This window comes from Varanus komodoensis, unplaced genomic scaffold (assembly GCF_004798865.1).
Source record: "Varanus komodoensis strain SLA01 unplaced genomic scaffold, ASM479886v1 scaffold3, whole genome shotgun sequence".
In the NCBI taxonomy this organism is placed as follows: Eukaryota; Metazoa; Chordata; class Lepidosauria; order Squamata; family Varanidae; genus Varanus; species Varanus komodoensis.
The window spans coordinates 23,175,376-23,196,932 of NW_025335761.1; the positions used below are offsets into that span (position 1 = coordinate 23,175,376).

A 21,557-nucleotide genomic window follows, 5' to 3' on the forward strand; every position below is an offset into this window, starting at 1 on the left:
AAGGCAAGATGTAAGAATATGAGAGAAAGACGATGGGGAGAGGGTCTATATTTTTGTAAGGTATAGAAGAAGTGGAAGGGGTTTTCAAAAAAGCAGGCAAGTAAACATGAGCAAAAAGATTGAAAAAGGCAATCAGAAGATGGTAAGAAATGCAAGAAAGGTTTTTGTGAGGAAAAAGCTGAGGTAATTCTGTAGCTAGAGATCCTGAGGCACTGCAAATGGTAGTTGAAAACATAAAAAATTGCAGAAGCCTGCCTATTTATATAATGGGGAAGGGAGGCAGGGCTTCTGTCAAAAATTCTAGGCTTAGCTAGAGGAATTTTTCCAAACATGTCATTGTGCAGGTGCAGTACCCTTATATGTGATGCACAGAGGTCACAATGAAGAATTGAAAGAACATCTCCATCCATATAAGCCTACACAGACCTTAAGATCATCATCAGAGGTCCTGCTCTGGGAGCCATCTAGGAGGATGGCTACTTAGGGTAGGGTCTTCTCAGTCATGGCACCCTATTTATGGACCTGGTTTCCCAGAGATGTCAGCCAAGCACCTTCCTTATATACATTCTGGTGCCAGGTTAAGATGTTTTTATCTGTGGAACATTTTAATTCTTCACTGTTTTAGATTTTAATTTTTTTAATTCAGACTGCCATTTTAACTAGTAAATTGGGTATTTTATGTCTTTTAAGATATATCCAATCTGTTATGTTAACAGATTGTGACGGGGATGTTGTATTGTTGTATTGTTTATTGTTATTGATGCTTTGTTTTATTTATATAGTTTTTATGCTTTGTTATGGTTTTATTATGTAAACTATTGTGATGGTATACAAAAGTGTTAAATAAATTAAATAAATCATACGTTTACATTTATTTGTTATTATTCAAAAAACAAATAAAGCTTTTAAAAATCTTTGTTTCTAATTTACTATGGTAATAATTTATTCTGTTTAAAGAGCAAACCATACCATGAAACAAGAGATGCTTCCTCTAGTTCCGTATGTTCCACCGGACTGAAATCCAGAGCGTTTTTGTCCAGACCTAAGAGTTCTGCAATGCGTTCTGCTCCATATAAATCACCATACTTGTTGATTACCTTCAAGGCGAAAGATATGAGGTATCATCAATGTCAACTCAACCAGTATTTATCAGAGTTTTAAAAATCTAAGCATAAAATATTGACAGCTCAGATAAGGGGGGATACCATTCCAAACCCAAAGCATAAAAAACAATTATCTAAAAGCACTTCTATAAAGTAATTTTAAGTTGGCATATTTTTTTCTCCTTTAGGGGAATGAACATTCCTAAGGCAGCAATGGTTACTAAAAAGACCTGAACATATGACAAACAGCAAAAATGTGTACAGCCTAGCAATGAAACCAAAGAGTTCTGCCTTTGTTGCATTATATAGGTCACAGCTTGTAATTCCCATTAGAAACTAGCCCAGAAAAAGTGCTCATCCCTGTAGCCACTGCTTCTCTGAAGGACATACAGCAGACATGTGGCAGAAATGTCCCATGACATAGCCAGATCAACCCTCTGGAAAAGCAACGTGGAATTCTGAGTAGCCCAACTAAAACAGCTCATAGAGCTGAAGCAGTGGGGAAAATGTGCTGCTCGGAAGTATGCAGGACTGAAAGTAGGGAAAATCTCTATTGATGGCAGCCCAGCACAAAGTTATTTGCACATCCCTATCTATGAAGCAAGTGGAAGGGATCCATTCCTGAATAAACACACCCACTGAAGGTGTAAAGAGGAAGATTTTCTTCAAATTAGCCTTTTGCGTTTAGCTGTTAAGATTTTACAATTAAACTGGCCTTTTAGTCACAATGTATGCATATTCCTTTTACATAATGCAGCAAGTATTATATACAAATATATGTTACTTGTACTACTAGTACTACTACACAAACGCATCACACACACACGTGCGCGCACGCACACATATGTAGCTTGACAGGTATTTAAAGAACCTACCTTTCGTTTTACAAACTTGTCCCAATAATTATTTGGGAAAGATCTGCACAAAGAATTAAGAATTCAAAATTAATTAGGCAAAAACCATAAAAAATAGGTTTATTACATTAGTTACTCTACTATTTAATGTGCACTGTGTAGATGCAACTACTGCTGATTTACTGGCAGAACTTTCTGACATAAATGGAATAAATCACTGTAGCTCTGAAGAAAGTATAATTCGTGTGTAATAGTGGATGGATATTTTTTTCAGCAATTGCTTTCTAGTAAGAGATAACCTTTTAAATCCATAATTGGCAGAGCAATCCTATCTAGACAACATTCAGAGGACTAGAAGATATTTCAGAGTCCCAGATTAGAGGTCAAAAAAGAGTTCAACCTCCAGTCTGGAGATCTGTGTTCACAGTGAGTGCTGAAAGAACCCAGCTGCTTGCTTCTCCGAGGTCCTAACAGCAATCTCAGAGAAGTATTTCTGTGGAAGGAAAAGAGAAGAAGGAACCAACACCATCAAGACACAGTGTATCCTGGCAGCACATCAGCCTCTTTCCTTCCTCCTCCAAAGCACCACAGTTAGACTGCCAAAAACAGCAGTCTATTGCAGAGCAAGAAAAGCATGGAAACAGCCTTTATCTTTGTACTTACCCTGCTCTGGATGCCTCCAGTCTAAAAGATTACAAGCTTCCCTGCTGGAGTATGCCCTAAATAGTGTAACGTAGAATATAAAATTCTTTACTATTATATCAGTTCATACCTCTCCTACAGCTCCTGCCAGATGTGAAGAAAACTAAGACAGCCAGTTTCTAAAACTTTTAAGCATTTATTTTATTACTCTAGTCTGGATTTTACTCCAATCACAGGTTCATTACCAAGTGGAAAAATACATTTTTTGTAAGGAAATGTTACAACTAAGACTGCATCAAATTGCCTTTTCTTTACCATTTCAGTGCAGCTTTGACTTTTTTAACACTTACAGAGTAGCAATAGGTTATTTGCTCACTTAAAATTTTAGATAAGACCATATATGATTGGGCAACAGTGCATCCAGTGGCACCCCTCTAATCCTTCACCAATTAAGAGTGCTGAGCCTGTTTTAACATATCTACAGAGTATTGATAATTTGGCAATGTGTATTTCATGTGGGGAGCACGTATGATAGGGTTATTTCTGGTGTGGTTACACCAGCATTACTAGAAGTAGCAGTAACTGCTACAGGAAGTAATGTCATCCCTTCTTCTCATTTAGTATCCCCCATTACATACATTACTGAACTAGTGTGAGAAGCAGCCATGATGAAATGGTAAGCACCATGTTAACATAAAATAGGAAGAGGCCCTAATTCTGAAAACTGGAGGCAGTTGGTAATGGGCTTCTGCAATTGAACAGCTGCTTGGAATCAAAATGCTTCTGTTTTCTAAATCACTTTGTTTAGTAGCAAACTCAGCTTGGATGTGACCGTTGCTGTTGAACTGGTTGGCATTGACAGGCTAGATCATAGGACTGGTTCCTGTTGGGGTAGGAGGATGGGCCTCAAGGCCACTTATGTACTCTTGATAGTTGAGGCAGTGTGAAACTCATTCTCCTTGTCATTGCTCTTGCCTTTGGTACACTATCAAATTTCTCATCTGTATAGACATTAAATAGACCTTCACTGTTGAAGGGCATTTCTTCAAATCTGGACCAAGTTTCTTGTGGGAGGCTGGATGCTTGAAGCCAAACATGGTAGCAAATTCCCACCACACCAAGTAGGGTCCTCAAATTACAATCCACATGGTGGCATGTGGTGTTAACCTGTTGTTTGGAGAGCTGTAGTGTTTCTGACTGGAAGATCCAAGCAAGGTCTCAATGTTGTTCTGGAAGGAACTTAGCTAAGGTTCCCATTCTTTGCCAAAGAAAAACCAGGTAGCATGCCATCATTGTTTCCTGGTTAGATATACTAAGTTCCAGCCCTATTGCTGCATATACTCACCTATCCATTGAATCAAGTTGGCAACCTTAACAGTCCACAGGAACCAAATGCTCCTGTTGTGAGTGTCCCTGTGCTGATTCCACAATTTTCAAGACTGGGTGAGGGTGATGTAGTAGGAAATACGGGTTGCATACCTGTAACTGTAGTTCTTCGAGTAGTCATCTGTGCATTTACACATATGGGTGCTGCACCTGTGCAGCACCTCCCTCAGGAAGATTTATCTAGCTTAGCCTAGAACTTTCCATGGAGTCCCACCCCCTCCCTCCCTGTATATAAAAGATAGGCTCTTGCAATTTTGACAGTTCACTAGAGACCAGCGTTTGTGTCCTGTATACTTATTTGTGTACCTGCTTTATACACATAAAAATGCAATAAATTTCAATGAAGAAGCACACAGACCATGCATTTAACCACTGACACTGACGTGGGGCTGGTGGATGGGTTGTATGAATGCACAGATGACCACTCAAAGAACTACAGTTACAGGTATGCAACCTGCATTTTTTCATTGTGGTCTCTGTGCATCATACATATGAATGACTAGCAAGCAACCCTCCATGGTGTTGGTAGGTGTCAGATAGTATGTAATTACCAACGTGTCATATTGCTATATTGGAAGTAATATGTCAACCAATGCATATCATAATGTGTCATAAATGGTATTAAGGTCAACATGAACAAATCGATCTGGTATGTACATTTATACACTTATACCTGGCTTGAAACTCAATATTAAGAAAACTAAGATCATGCCATCTGGTCCTCTCACTTCCTGGCAAATAGATGGGGAAGAAATGGAGGTAGTGACAGATTTTATTTTCCTGGACTCCAAGATCACCGCAGATGGGGACTACAGCCAAGAAATTAAAAGACGCTCCTGGGGAGAAAAGCTATAGCAAATCTAGACAGCATACTAAAAAGAGATATCATCTTGCCAACAAAAGTGCGTATAGTCAAGGCTATGGTTTTCCCAGTTGCAATGTATGGCTGTGAAAGCTGGACCATAAGGATGGCCAAGTGCCGAAGGATTGAGGCCATTGAATTGTGGTGCTGGAGGAGACTCCTGCAAGTCCCTTGGACCGCAAGATGATCAAACTGGTCAGTGCTAGAGGAGATCTACCCTGACTGCTCTTTAGAAGGCCAGATCCTGACGATGAAACTCAAATATTTTGGCCACCGAATGAGAAGGAAGGACTCCCTGGAGAAGAGCCTAATGCTGGGAACAATAGATAGCAAAAGAAGAAGGGAACGGCAGAGAATGAGGTGGCTAGATGAGGTCACTGGGGCAGTCGGTGTGAACTTAAGTGGACTCTGGGGGATGGTGGGGAACAGGAAGGCCTGGAGGAATGTTGTCCATGGGGTTGCAATGGGTCGGACATGACTTCACAACTAACAACAACAACCTGGGTTGAACAATATAGTCCACTGTAATTTGAGTCCATACAGATGTAAGCAATGGCAGGAGACTAAGAATTTTCACAGTCATTGTAGTATGGTAGAGACTACTGCCTTTCCATAGGAGCAGTCCTTCTTCGCTCTAATGTCCACTTTGTAATGCTTAATAAATGTTGATAGTGTCAACCAAGTAGCTGCTTTGCATAGCTCTTCGACTGGAAGTCCCACATGGAGTGCAGTAGAAGCCGATATGGCCCTTGTAGGGTGTGCTCGTGCATTTTTTGGTAGGTGCAAGATGGAAAGTTCATATGCCAACTTGATGGTCTCAACTATCCAATGGGCTAATCTCTGAGGTCTGACTAGATCTCCTCTGGAGTAGACCATGTATTTCACAAAGAGACAGTTCATTTTGCGAATGACCTCTGTCTGGGACTGATAGAATGAAAGTGTTACATGGCTTTGTTAGTCCATGTAACACTACAGAAAGTCTCCAGAGTGGAACCACAGGTGGAGCCCTTTCATAAAATGATGGGAGAGGGGATGAGAGAAAACCATGTGCCCATCAATCGGTCAGTGGAATGTGGAGATCACTGACAAATGTACCCATACTGAAGTAGGCTTTAGTCCAGAAATATATAAAGAATGCAAAAATGGCAGAATATTAGCAATTGACGTGAAATAGGGGTCGAAGGAACGGAGAGTGGCAAATTGTTTAAACTTTGTCCATTTGGCAGTATAGGATATTCTCATATTAGGTTTATGGGAAGCTGTAAGGATTTGTTGGATGGCAGAGTCTAAGTTTAGCGTGCTTAGAGGTGTTCAAGATACCATCCATGGTCTGGGTTCTTGCCAGATTTGATCCTGTTGGATTCAAGTTTGTCGGTTCTGGCACAGTGGAGCTTGAGGTAGTCGGAATGGAGATGGAACTCGTTGTATGTGATTGCATTGGATCTGATATAGTATGGTCCCGAGAATTGTCAATGGAAGTAAATTGAGCCGGTTACGCGATAGGAGAATGGAAGACGAACAGGTTAAGGAAACTATGATAATGTGGGCAGAAAACTTTGGATATAATATTGAATTAGAAAAATGGCAAAAGCTATGGGAGAGAAATATTAAGGTAACATTAGCAACTTCGTATAAAGAAAACCTGTATAAAATGTTTTATAGATGGTATTTGTCGCCAAATAGATTAGCTAAGATGTTTCCAAATATGTCAAATGGATGTTGGAAATGTAAACATAAATTGGGTACTTTCTATCATATGTGGTGGACTTGCAATAACGCAAAAAAATATTGGATTAAAATACATAAATGGCTTGAGGAAATGTTACAAAAACCTTTAGCTTTTAAACCTGAAGTCTTCTTATTAAGCATCATACCTGTTGATATTAGTGAACAAGAAATGTATTTGATTTTGCATGTAATTACTGCGGCGAGGATTGCATTTGCCTAACACTGGAAAAGTGAAGAACCACCTACTGACCAACTGATTCTAAAAAAGATCTTGGACTGTGCAGAAATGGATAGATTGACTTTATCACTGAAGGAGAAAGAAGATACTGACTTCTATCAAACTTGGAACTCTTTTTATTACTGGCTAGAGAAACGGGACTTCGTATAGATTTAAATATGTTTTTAAGTTATCATAAATGGAAAAAAATGTGGGGGCTGACCCAACAGGCCCGATGTTTTTGATGATTGATGTTGTTTTTAGTTTTTCTTTGTTTTTAGGATCATAATTTTGAATAAAACTTATTATAAAAAAAAGGAAGTAAATTGAGCCCGGACGGAATGAAATATTGGTGTCGAGGATGACATGACTGGTACAGGTATGGTGTGGTGCTGGGCAGTTTGACAGGCTGAGAGTGTGTTCATTGTGAATGTTCTGAGGCGTTGGAATCAAACCTGGTGATGCACTGGGGAGTGCGATCACAGTATCAAGCAGGCTGTTAAGTGGAGGGTTTGAATTTTGGGATGAACAATCTTTCCATGGTTTTGGGTTCACAAGTCTGGTATCTGAGGTAGATGTTTGTAGACATTGTTGGACAGATGTAGCAGTGATGGGAGCCATGGTTGTCTCAGCCACCATGGGGTGATCAGGATGTTCTGCATGCTGTCTGCCCTCATCTTCGTGATGATTCTTGTGATGAGGGGAAATGGTGGGAATGCATAAAAGAATGTACCGTTCCACTGCATGTGGAAGGCGTCCCCCTTCAATACCTGCCCAATTCCTGCTCTCGAGCAATAATCTTTGCACACCATGTTCCGCTCCGTGGTGAACAGGTCCACTGATGGCCAGCCCCAAATTCCAAAAATTTCTTGCAGTACTTGCTGGTTGAATTTCCACTCGTGAGTTTGGTATGTGGACCAACTTGATGCATCTGCTGTGATACTATCCATGCCCACCATATGAATGGCCATGAGAGTGATGTAGGCAATGCACCAGTTCCAAATTTTGATGGTGAGATGTGCAAGAGTGGGAGACTCTGTTCCTTCCTGTTAGTTGACATAAAACTCTGCTGTATTGTTGTTGATGACTTGGGCATGATTGCCAGAAAGGATGGTTCGGAATGCTATCAGTCCTTTGAAAATTGCTAACAGTTCGAAATAGTTGATGTGTCACTTTCATTCTGGTACCAACCATATTCCCTGGGTCATAAATCCCTGGGCATTGGCACCCCAGTGATGTGTCTGTGGTAATGGTGGCCATCAGTTCCATTGGTTGAAATGGTAGCCCTTATGACAGATGGCCTTCTCATGTCCACCATGCAAGGCTGACATGTATTGTGATCAGAATGGCAAGTCACTTTTTTGGAGAGTCATGTTCTGGATCAAAGGTCTTTAGGAACCATAGCTGCAATGGTCGCATGTGAAGCCTGGTGAACTACACCTTCAATACCATGGATGCCGTATGTCCGAGTAGTTGTTGCATTTGATGTGCTAACACTTCTGGATTGGATTTGATCGCTAACACAGAGAGTATCAGTTTGTCCATGCTGTCTTTTGGTAGATATGTTCGAGCTGTTCAAGAGTCCAGTACCACTCCAATGTACAGAATGGTCTGCACAGGGATGAAAACAGGTTTCTCTACATTAATACATAGATCCAACTCCTGTAAAGTGACACAGGTATCATTTATGGACTATGCTGGAGATTCCTTGGAGTCAGCCACAATTAACCAAGTCTAAGAAAGGGTAGATGTGTATGCCCTTGAGCCTTAGGCGCAAACCGGTGCCATACATTTAGTGAACACTCTCAGAGCAGTCAACAAGGCAGCACTATGAATTTGTAGGGCTCTTTCTGATCTTAAATCATAGAAAGTGTTGGTAGTGAGGATGTATAGTAATATGAAAGTAAGTGTATTTCAAATCTATGGAGGCAAACCAGTCTCCATCCCTTAGTAGCAGTATTATAGACTGAAGAGAAACCATACAGAACTTTCTATGGGCAATGTATCAGTTTGCTCTTCTCAAGTCCAATATAGGCTGTCGACTCCCGTCTCTTTTTGGTACCATAAAATATCAAGAGTAAAACCCATGTTTGAAATCAGATTGGTGCACTGGGAAGATTGCCCTTTTTGCTAGCAAGACAGTGATCTCTTCCATCAGAACAAGAGATGGAGGGTTGTGCAGACTGATCTGAGAGGCGGTGGGGTCTCAAACTCAATTTTATAGCCATCTGTAACAATGGAGAGCACCAACTGATCAGATGTGCAAGATTCCCAAGTGGGTACATGATGCAGTTCCCAATCTGGTAGGTGGCCAATGATGGGAAACTGGTTCATTCAGCCCATCAATGCTGCCTCTTATCCCCTTCAGAGTGCCTCTTAGATAGTTGGGGTTTATAAGTGTCCCTTCTGCGTGGGTGACTCTGGGGGTGGTTGGTGCATTGGTGGCCTTGGCTAGCAGACTGTTGTCTGCTGGGCAGAGAGTAGTATGGAGGGTGTCAATTCCATGGCCACTTACCTTGTCTGGTCAGGTGGAAGTCAATTTCCATCTTACGAGCTGTCACCCTCACCTTTTGAATGGTGTCCAGTCTCTCATCAGTCCGGGCATGAAAGAGGGCCTCTCTGTCGAATGACATCAACACTATATGGGACTATGTCTTCTGTGAGAAATTTGTCACCCAAAGCCATGCATGTTGATGGAAGGCCACTGCACCAACTAGTGCCCTCAAATCACAGTCAATGTGATGGTGTGCTGTGGCGATTTGTTGTTTGGACAACTGCAGGCACTCAGCTAGGAAGACCCTGGCAAGCTTCCTGTGCTGGTCCAGAAGGAAGGCCACCAGAGCCTCCATCTTTTGCTATAGAAAGGCCTGGTACCTCCCCGTCATCGTTTTGTAATTTGATATGCAAAGGCCCAGAGCCATTGACAAGTAGATGTGGCACACCATCACATCGAGTCATTGACCTTCTCTATCCATCGGTGCAGTGTGGTTGTGCTGGTGCCTATCCTGTGTTGACTCCATGATCATGGAGTCTGGATGAGGATGATGGAGCAGGAAAGATATATCCTATTCCTGGACTCTGTACATTCCTTCAAGATGACACAGTGTTGGGTGAGGAGGATTAGTAATCTCCCGAGGGTCTTTCATAGCCTTTAATAAAGCTGGTACAAATGGAATGGCTATCAGAACAGAACCCTCCGAATGTATCAAGTCATAAACTACATCCTTAGTCTCCTTGGTTGATTGTTGTACCAGGATACTGAAGGACTTGGCCATTCAGAGGACCTGCTCTGAGAATTGCCTCAAATTATCTCCTGAGGATCCCCCACCCTGAGCCAAGACCATGTCGTCCAGGGATGTAGAAACAGGCTCAGGCAGCTCTGAGGTGCCAGGTCTACATAGTTCACGTCTGTAGAGTCGGTGGCAGAGGACAGAGAAGGGGTCTGTCATGTTGTTCCCAATGAGATGCGCTGGTTTTACCTTCTTGGGGAATCGGTCTTGGTGATATCCAGCATCAGCATAGGCAGACATCCATATCAATGAGGTTCTGACATCAGACCCCATTGATATTCATGATAATATTGTCCCTAAGGTGGGTATTAGTAGGGTTCCAGATGGTATCAATGCTCAAGAGGATCCATTGCTGGAATCGATCTGTGTGATGCCAACAGAGATGGTTGCATAGATAAAGGACCAGATGTGGAGGCAGTGGGATAGCGACTGGTTCCTGATGGATGGCTGTAGTGCTCACTTGGGGAGGATTTGGAGACTCCCTTATTTCACCATCTGAAAAAGCCCAGGGTTGGCCTCTCTCTCTGTGGGCTGTGCTCTGATGGCATCAGGGTAGGTGAGTGGCTGGAGGCTTCCAAGCTTGAGTAGCATTGGATTGGTGAGGTCAGAAGTGTTGGCGATCAGATCTGAGCCTTGAGAGTGGGTGATGTCAGTTCTGAGGGTATCACAATTGCTGCCTCCCTGGATGGAGACCAACTCTGTTCCTGGTTGGAAAGGTGACATTCAGAATGCTTAGTTTGGCCTTTGGTCTTTTTCGCCTTTTCCTTTGGTTCCGAAGTCTTGGGATGGAGATGTTTGAGTTTCTCCTTCCTTTTTCTCAGTACCTCTGGCTCTCCCTGATCAGCAGGGGAGCTTTTTCAGAGGTATCTGTGGGAGGGCATTTCATCACTGTCTCCTCTAAGGTCAAAGTAGATGGACTTCCTTCCACAGTCACATTTCTCATCTTGCCCAAAGTCCGGTCCCACATCTCCACCCAGAGCCTACTTCCATGCCAAAGCAAAACAGGCATAGAGAGTGGCCATTGGAGGATGGCATTTTCACTCTGCAGCCTGCGCACTTTTGGAAGGCTGGTTTGCTGAGCAACATCAGGAAGAGAGAGAAATAGGAGTAGAAGATCATGATAGTAAGGTTTTGCCCCCCCCCCCCTTTTTCGCAGGTTTTTTTAAGGATGAGAAGTTGCGGACCGGGTAGAGGGGAAAAGGGCTTCAGTAGAAAGAGGATGGAATTCAAGAATTTAGAAATAGAATTAGAATCAAGCAAGAATACATATAATAAGGGAAAGTTCAAATATTATCAGACAAAAGTAGCAAAAGGCAATGAACGCTAGAGATCCTGATGTACTGGCAAACAATGGTCAAAAGCAAATTGTCGAAATGGCAGGAGCCTGCCTTTTATATGCAGGGAGGGAAAGGGTGGAGCTCCGCGGAAAGTTCTAGGCTAAGCTAGAGAAATCTTTCCGAGGGAGGCACTCCGCAGGCACAGCACCCGTGTGTGATGCACAGAGACCATGATAAACTGGATGTCCCTTTCCTGGACCTGGTACAGATTTTTCTAAGTGTCACAATGCTGTCCATTGCTGTGCTGGGGCTTTCCATGGTTCCTTCACGGCATTCAGGAATATTGGCATGAAAGGAATGGCCACCAGCAGCATGCGCTGCTTCCAGACAATGTCATAGATTGGGTCAATCAGCTCCGTCAGCTGCTGGCTATCTAATCCAAGTGATGTTGCCATCCAGAGGACTTGCTCAGAGAAACATTTTTTATTTTTTTATTTATATATCAATTTATATCCTGCCTTTTTCCTACAAGGGCTCAAGGCAGCTTACATCATTCTCCTCCTCCATCTTTCTTCTCCTCCCAGACCCTGTGTTGTAATTGCATCATCTGCTGATGTGGAGATAGGGTCCACATAGTGTAAGTGATATGAGTTCAAGGCATAGTCAGCAACAGTGGAAAAAATGGAATGGTTAGATGGTGAGGATTGAGTTTGCGGTGATGCTGGTTGGTAAACCAAGGTAGATGGTGGACTGGCTAGAGTTGGTGCTCTTCAGTGTGGCAGTAGCATGGGCACAGGAACTGAGGGATTGGTAAAGAACACTTGCATATCTGTAACTGAGGTTCTTCGAGTGGTCATCTGTGCATTCACACATATGGGGGCTGCACCTGAGCAATGCTTACATTCAGGAAAATCCTTCTGAACTAATGTCCCTCCCCTGGTATAATTAGACGGAGTTCTCCCCTTTGTCAGTTCTGCTTCCAACTGACATTTTAGTGTGTGTACTATTTATTATATTATTTATTTATTTAGGTTTTTTTCTGGCTGAAGAAAACTCTTATGTGAATGCACAGATGACCACTTGAAGAACCACAGTTACAGGAAAGCAACTCTACTTTCATCTTCATGGTCTCTGTGCATCATACATATGGGTGACTGGCTAGCTTACCATTTCAGGAGGTGGGAGGTGCCATCACTGTAAAATTGTGGAGAGCACAGCTTGGCTGAACAAGCAGTCTTGTCAGGCCTTGGCATCAATTCTGTAGTGATGTACAAATGTTAAAGGCTGCAACCATGTGGCTTCCTTGCAGAGTTCTTGTAGTGGTATGCTTGCATGCAAGGCTGTGGATGTTGAGACCGCTCTAGTTGAGTGTGCCTGTGGATTGTGAGGTAGTTTGATGTGGTCCACTATCCAGTGGGCAGCCATTGTGGTCTGAGTGGTTTGCCTTTAGTATGCTCTTCATATTTGACAAATAGTCTTTTGGTGTGTGGTATTGATTCTTTACTGATCATTCTTTACTTATTGATTGATTCTTTCTTTTGGTATTGTGGTATTTGGTGTGGGAGCAGTAAAATGTCAGTGCCTTCATACAACTAGTGTGTGCAGTGTTCTCTTAAACGATGTCGAGGGCAATGGAAAAAATGCCGGTAGGGTTATGTCATGGTTAATGTGAAATGTTGAGGAGACCTTTGGTAGGAAGCTTGGGTCCAGTCAGAGGGTTACTTTTCCTTATGGAAGTTTAGCTAGCTAGCTACCTATTTATTTATTTATTTGGAAAACTTATATGATGCCCCATTTGCATATGCCTTGGGGAGGCTTCCAATCCATAAATAAATAAAATCAGTAGAAATATATAAAATACTGGAGACATCCTGGCAAAAAAAATTAAAATCAATAAATTAAATCAACAATTAAAATAACATTTAAATAAAAAGGTCTTGGCCTGGTGCCAAAAAGCTACTGTGGGTTTTTATGAAGTGCATATATTTCGATGGCTCGCCTGGCTGATGTGAAATGGGGTCTTCCACGAGAGGAGTTGGAGCTTTGTAGATGCAAGTAGCTTAAAGGGTAGTTTTGTCAGGGCTTGTAGTACCAGGCTCCATGTGGGTACTGTGATTTGGACTGGAGGGTTCAAGTTATGGATTCCCTTCATGAATTTTCATGTTAGTGGGTGGGAGAAGGCTGTAGAACCCGCCACTTGTGCTCTATAGTGGGGAATCGCAGAAAGATATACTTTGAGGGAGGTTGCCTTCAATCCTTTCTGATGTAGGGAATGGAGAAAATGTAGTATCTGGTGTATCGATGCCAAGTGTGCATCAAAAGCATGGTCCATTCCATAAGTTTTAAACTTTTCCCACTATGCAGCATAGGACTGCCTTGTATTGGGACAGAGTGCTGCTTGTATGATGAGTTGTAATTCTGAGTCCAAAGTGTCTGTTCTTGGGGAGATCAGTCAGGCTGTCAGCCACAACATTTGGATGTCCAGGTGCAGGACTTTTCCGTGTTCTTGAAAGATCAGATTTGGTATGTTTGGCAGGTGTATATATGTCTGTTTCAATAGCTAGAGAACTGATATGAACCAAGTTTGACTCAGCCACATGGAGTTGTCATGATGTACGTGTTTTCTCTCCTTATCTTTGCTATTGTCTTTGTGATAAGGAGGAATAGTGAGAATACATAATGTAGAGTCCATCTCCACTGGAGCACGAATGCATCACCTAGAGAGTTGTGTTCCTTTCCTGCTTGCAACAGTAAGTTGTGCATTCTTTGTTCATTTCCAATGCGAAGAGGTCGATGGTCGGTGTATTCCATTTCGAGAATATTTCCTGTTGAACAGTTGCATTCAGTTTCCACTCATGGATCTGGATAGGGTTGCAGCTCAATTGGCCCACTATGGCTTTGTCTGTTCCGACGACGTGCACAGCATGGAAGCATATTTGATTCTGGATGCACCAGTTCCAAATGCATATGTCAATCGGATGAGTAAAGCTGATCATGTTCCTCCCTGCATACTCCCTTGTGGAACACTGTTGTTGTATTGCCCATAGCTACCTGTATATGGTTCTCAGTCAGTACTGGCTGCAGGGATTGGAGAGTTTTGTACACTATGAGGAGATCTAAGTAGTTTATATGTCTCTTATGTTCCAAGCCATTCCATGTCCCATTAATTCGGTAGTCTTTGCAATGGGTTCCCCATCTGCAGAGAGATTCGTTGGTTGTACGAGTTTATCTTTGGTTCCGGCTGGGTGAATTGCATTCCATGACTCAGATTTGGATCATTCATCCACCAAATTAAGCTTGTCCATATGGAATGGGGCAGTATCATCAGTTTCCTTGGTGAGTCTCAATCTGGATGGTATGTTGCAGTGGTATCATACATATTCTTGTATGTTGAACTGTGGCCACTGTCGATGTCATGTGTCCAAGTAGTTGAATCTTTCATACTGGGGTTCTCAGATTAGAGCAAAGGTACCAAGCCAATGTTTGCAGCTTCTGTACTTAGTGTATGGGCACAGATGCACGAGCTGTTTGGGCACTGAGTCTTGTCCCAAAATAGCATAGAATTTTCGTTATTTATGCACAGTCCCAGGAGATTGTATTTTATTGTAATGGATTGAAGTAGCTCCTGTTTTGAGCTGGATGCTAACAGCCAGTCATCTGGGTACAGGTAGACCTGCACCCCTTGTGGGCACATATCATAGCCATGCAGATAGACCAAATGGAAATACCTTAAATTGGTATGGTTCAGTACTGATCTCAAAATGGAGGAAGTGTCTACAGTTCATGTGCATGCTTATTTGAAAGTAAATGTCTTTCCAGGGATGTGAACCAGTCCCCCCACCACACTTTTTTTTAGTAATTGTAGGATGTTTTGGAGGGTAGCCATTCAGAATTTCTTTGCTTTGATAAATTGGTTTATTCCATGTGGGTCTAGAATTGGATGTTGGTCTCCATCTTTTTTCCAGAATGGTAAAGTACGTGGAGTAGAAACGGTGCTGTCTTTCCAAGTCGTCAACCGGTTGAATTATACCTTTCCACAGTAGGGACTGTACTTCCTCTGTGAGTGCTGGTGAAGGAGGTGTTGTGCGGACTGTTCCAAGAGGGTGCAAGGTCTCAAACTTGATCTTATATCCATGTTCTATCATGGATAGTACCCACTGATCAGATGTGATGATTCCCAGTTGGAGAGATGGTGGTTCAATCTGTCTCCAAATAGGAATGGTGGAATCAAATTTGGGCTGGTTCACACTAACCACCAGTGCTCTCTTTTATTGGCATCTAGCCTTCTTTTGCTTTGAAAAAAATGGTTAGTGTTGGTACAGCGCTGTCGCTTTGGAGGACATTGTCCATAAGTTTGGTGCCCTGTATGGTAGGGTGGTTGTCCAGATTGTTTGGGTCAGTATTGTGGTGTCCAATTCCATGGCCACTTACATGTCTTCTGCTGGGTTCCAAACCCCATTTGTTGGGCTGTCATTTACGCTTTCTGTAGTACACTGAGTCATTCATCTGTCCTGGCATGAAATAGTTCTGTGATGTCAAATGGCATACTCTCTATGTGTGATCTCGTTTCTTGTGGTATGCCCACCACTCTCAGCCAGGCACGCCTGCACACTGCTATTGCTCCAATGAGTTCTCTGAAGTTGCAATTGACATGGCGCCTTGCTGTAGCTATCTCTTGTTTTGACAGTTGTGTGGCTTTGTTAATGAAGACTCTAGCCAACTCCCATTGTTGCTCAGGGATAAAGGCAGCTAGAGACCCGATTTTCTGCCAAAGGAAGACTTGTTTTCTTCCCATCATTGATTCATAATTGGAAATTCTGATACCAAGTTCCATAGTGGAGTATATATGACAAGGCATCATGTCAAGGTGACATCTTTCTTGATCAGTAGGTACCAAGTGATCTCTCTGTTGGCACCCTTGTGTGGCTTCCACAGCTGAATTGGGCTGTGGATGGTGTAATAGAAGTGGAATGTCTTGGTCTTGGACTCAGTACATTTCCTCCAGGCGTTGAGAGGTTGGGTGTGGTCAATTCAGTATCTCCCATGGCTCTTGCATTGCACACTGTAGAGTTGGAATGAATGGGAGCACAACTGGTACCAAATCTTCTGTGTATATCACATCATACACCAAATTGTATTCTGGTTCAGTGCCTTGTTGGGCTTGCACACCTAGTGATCTAGCCATTTGGAGTACTTGCCTAAGCTGTTTCCTGGTGAACCAGTGCCCTGTGCAGAGATCATGTTATCAGGCGACATGGACACAGCTTCCATGTTCTCAGCTCAGAGTTGGAGTCAGACACATAGTCTATCATCAATGAGGAGCTTGATTCCAGTGCTGGTGATTCTTGCCCTTCAGGGCATTGCATTTTCATCTCCTGTCTAGATGGTGTCGGTTCGATGTGCACCCCTGGTTGTTGCTGAAGTAGGTGTTGCTGTGATATTCATGGGCACTTCAATGCCCATGGGTAATGGTGTGTTGGTACCATGTAGTTGGTACCATTTGGGTAACCTATGCATAGTGGCTGTATGGTGGTGGTTGTTAATTTGGTTGTCTTCCTTAAGGGTATGCCTTTGGTTCACAGCTGTGTACCAACTGGTGCATCAATCCCAGTGATGGTATAGAAGACACAAACCTGTATGGTTGTGCCATTGGAAGGCATGGAATCTGAGCTTCCCCTCTTGGGGCTGCTTCCAATAAGACCAGAGATTCCTGACCAGCTGTTAATTGAGCTGGTGAGTCTCTGATCATTCCCTCAGAGAATGATATCAGTGGGACTATTTCTGTACCCTGTGTCTCTGATTGTGGTGGTGTCATTGGTGGTGGTCAAATTGGAGACGCTTGGAATGGACTTATAACTACCATTGGTATGGATGTCAGATCCAACAGGTGAGGGCCCATTATCTTGAGATGGTCAGTGAGCAGTGCCTCTGTTTTTCCTCTGGTCTGCTCACATGTTTTTCAACCTTTTTAGCCTGTTTGGACTCTTGTGATTCTAGATATTTTTTCTTTGTGTTTCTGTGGGGAGCTTGTGATAGTTGGCTGTTCTGGCATAGGTTTCGTGGCTGTTGGTACCAAAGGTGGTGCACCATCTGACCTGGTTTCCGCAGAAGTCAGTTGATCACCTGTTGTTTCACCGGCTATGTTATGCATGGCCTTGGTCTTGTCCCACAGGGAACTCTGTCCCACAGTTCCCTCTTTACTCTCCCCTCTCTGTTCTTCTCACCTGTTTAGTAAATGCCTGGCAATGTGGGCATTTATCGACTTGATGGCCTTCGCCAAGGCATCTCAGACACAACAAATGTCTGTTGGTGGATGGTATTTTCACATTGCATTTTGTGTACTTTCTAAATGCTGGTCTTTGTGCCATCAGGAAGAAGAGGAAAAAAGGAGCACTGAGAAATCTAAGTGAAGGGGGAGAGGAAGATCAATGATAGAAGGTGTGTATATATATTTGTGAGGATTAAGTAGGTGAGGAGAGGAGAGGAGGGAAGGGGGTCAGGATAGAAGGAGGTTCTGTATAGAGATGTAGAGAGTATAAAGAGGAGAATTTAGTTTAAGAAATATCAGAAAGTAAGGAATTCGTTCAGAAAAGATTAAAGTGAAAGCAAAATCTGAGAGGAAGCTGACAGGAGAATCCTGAGGCACAGCTAGAACGGTGGTTGAAAGCAAACTGAAAATAGGGGGAGCTCTGCCTACTTATACCAGGGGAGGGAGGGGGAGGGGGAGCTCAAGCCAAAAATGTTATGCTAGGAGAATCTTCCCGGGATTTCCAAATCTTCTCCTAGCAGGCGCAGTACCCATATATGTGATGCACAGAGACTATGAAGAAGAACCAGTGGATCTTCTGGAAGATAGGTGGATGCTTTCCATTGGAGGTATGCCAGATATCCTGGCCTCTGATCCCATGGATAATGTCCATAGGATACTGCCAATGGTTGCAGCATCCATTGTGGCCCACTTTTCTAAGCTGGCATAGGGGAACTAAATGGCTGCTTTGGGCAGTGGATGGAGCTGTGTGCAAGTGCTGGGGAGATTCATTCATAGGAAGGGCCAAGAACCAGCTCTTGGGGTGATGTCAGAGGCAAAGGAGATATGACATTTGATGCAGAGGTGGACAATCTTATATTTCACCCACTGAGAAAGAGGGGGTAGCTGTCAGTTCTGCCCTTGTTGGAGTGCTCAATGGTTGAACTGAGGACTTGTTTGTTGGTCCAGGTAATGCTGGAGCTGTGGATACAGCTGGTCTAGGGTCCATTGGTAGGACTGCTGGAGGAACAGGGGAGCTGTCCCAAGCATGGGACTGCATGGACAAATCATGTTGGGTCCATTTCTTTGATGCTGTCTTGGCCAGTATTTTGTTTCCACTTGTGGCCACCATTTTATAACTCTTTTAGTGTTTTTGGGTATTCTTCAGTTGTTGAATGTCCGGATTTGAGCAAAGTGGTTTTCAGTGTCCCAGCAGCTACTGATGGGGGATACAGTGTTGGAGTGCCCCAATAAGGCTGATGTTACTGCATCAGCTGCAGCAAGGGCACATGTCCACATTTTGTGTTTCATATAGCCAGCCTGGTTCTTTCTTGCCTGGCAGGTGAAATCCTGGCAGTGTGGGTACATATCTACTTTGCGGTCTTTCCCTAAGCAGAAGAGGCAAAGCAAGTGCCCATTTGAGGTGACCATCTTAGTGCTGCAGCAGACACATTTTCTAAACACTGCCCTGAATGTCATTAGGTAGATAGAAACCGAAATAATGGGGGGGGGGGGGTTGACAGTGAACAGTTGAAATGAAGAGGAAAGGAGATTTCTGAGAAGACAAAAGAAGTTTGGGTTGTTGTTTTTTTTAAATATAGAATTGGATAGTCAGGTCTGTAGAGTAGTAAGAGAAAATAGTGTTTTATGAGGTAAAGTAGAGGTTAGGGTAGCAGTAAAAGATTTTAAGAGTGAGGAAAACAAGGACAATAGAATGTTCCCAAGGCACCCAATAGCAGTTGAAAACAAACTGAGGAAAATAGCAGGAGCCCTGCTTTTATATACTGTTGGTGGGGGAGGGGTGGCTCCCATCAAAATGCTTAGCCCGACAGTAGGCTCTGCACGGATGCAGAGCCTCTATGTATGATGCACAGAGAAGAAAAGCAGGTTGCTTACCTGTAACTGATGTTCTTCGAGTGGCCATCTGTGCAGTCACACATATGGGTGCTATGCCTGAGCAGTGCCTTTGGCCGGAAGATTGCCAGCTAATGATTTTTGGCACGAAGCTCCGCTCCCCCTCCCCCCGTGGCCTATAAAGAGCGGACCGTCTGCCATTTTGTTCAGGAACGTGCGGCCCCTCGTGGAAAAATTTGTAATTTGAGATAGGGAAATAGAGGGTCGGTACCATGAAAAAGGGGAACCTTCGGTACCGATAGATGTATCCACTCACCGACACCGAGCGGGGCCGGCGGGTGGGTTGTGTGACTGCACAGATGGCCACTTGAAGAACATCAGTTACAGGTAAGCAACCTGCTTTTCTTCATCATGGCCTCTGTGCATCACACATATGGGTAGATTAACAAGCTTACCATAAAGAAGGAGGGAAGGTGTCCTCAGTGAAGAACAGACGAAAAAACAGCTCTGCCAAAGGCGCAATCCTGTTGAGCCCAAACATCGAGACGGTAATGTCTGGTGGTGCAAGGGTTTGCCCAAGTGGCAGCTCGGCATACATCATCAAGTGAGACCCCGCATGCAAAGGCGGACGAGGTTGCAACGGCCCTAGTGGAATGGCCTCGAGGGACTGAAGGCAAATCTATCTTAGCTAGTTGATAAGATGATAGAGTGGACTATCCATTTGGAAAGTCTCTGCGGCGTGACTGGATGGCCCTGATCTCTAGTGGAATAATTAATGAACAGTTTATTTGAACGTCGAATAGACTCAGTCCTCGATCTGTAAAAAGCTAAGCAACGCCGAACATCAAGTGAATGCAAAGATCTCTCTAGTGGAGTCGACAGTGACGGGAAAAAGGCAGGTAATACAATATCTTGCCCCATATGAAAAGGCGTAGTCACTTTAGGCAGAAAAGACGGGTCAAGGCATAAAATGACCTTCTCCCTGTGAAAGTTCAAATAAGGAGGGTCTATGCGGAGAGTGCAAAGTTCACTGGCCCTTCAGGCTGAAGTGACCGCCATGAGAAACGCTGTCTTCCATGAAACCAGGTACAGATCCACTGTTGCCAATGGTTCAAGGGGTGCTTTCATAAGGGCTTGTAGAATGACAGAAAGACTCCAGGTAGGCATTACTGGTCTGATTGATGGGTTAAGATTATATAGTCCCTTAAGAAATCTCTTGACGACAGGCTGAGAAAAGAGAGGTGATCCGTCGACTAAGCCACGATAGTGAGCTATTGCAGCCATACATACTTTAATAGATGACGGCTTTAATCCAGAATGGTGCAGTTCCAATAGGAACTGAAAGATTTGATGTATAGATGACATGAACGGAGAGAACGAACGAGACTCAGCAAAGGTGGAAAACCGTTTCCATTTAGCCACGTATGATTTCCTTGTGGACGGCTTTAAGGCAGAATCGATGATATGTTGGATATCAGGGTGAAAAGCTGTCGAATTTGACAGGTCATGTCTTGAATCCGATGATACGGAATGAACAAAGGAAGTGGAAGAGGAAGTGCCAGAGTGATTGGATTCGACGACTGGATTCGTTTCGGTTGAAGTTGTTGTCAGTACCAGGGGGACAATGGTAGTCATCGGATTCGCCATGCTGTTAGATTCAATGAGAGCAAGTCCGGGTGGCGAAGCATACCGTCCTGTTGGGTTATAAGGTATGGAAGCGATGGTAGATGAAGATATTCCCCGTGAGAGATGTCGAGTAGTGTCGCAAACCAAGCTTGGCATGGCCACCAAGGGGCAACTAGTATCCCCAAAGCCTGGTCGTGCACTATTTTCGCTATGATCCGCATCATAAGAGGGATCGGGGGGAAGGCATAAAAGATCATGTTGTTCCATGGGATCATGAAAGCGTCCCCTAAGGATGCGTGTCTGATTCCCGCTCTAGAGCACTAAGCATTGCACACCCTGTTCTGCTGGGTGGCGAATAAGTCCACATCGGGAAACCTCCAGCGCTGAAAAAGATGGGCCCGAGTGCGAGGATCTAGCTCCCATTCGTGAGAGGTGAACATGTGCCTGCTGAGAAGATCTGCCTACACATTG

General features: G+C 43.5%; 1 protein-coding gene across 1 annotated transcript in view; it reads right to left on the bottom strand.

Moving 5' to 3' along the window:
• Positions 1-21,557, bottom strand: part of RYR3 (ryanodine receptor 3) — a 397,078-nt gene that overhangs the window by 34,740 nt on the left and 340,781 nt on the right. The window contains exons 96-97 of the mRNA XM_044436195.1: positions 1,979-2,021; positions 970-1,097 (exon numbers count right to left, since the gene is read on the bottom strand). Of these exons, the coding sequence (XP_044292130.1) occupies positions 970-1,097; positions 1,979-2,021 (171 nt within the window). The remainder of the gene's footprint in view (positions 1-969; positions 1,098-1,978; positions 2,022-21,557) is intronic.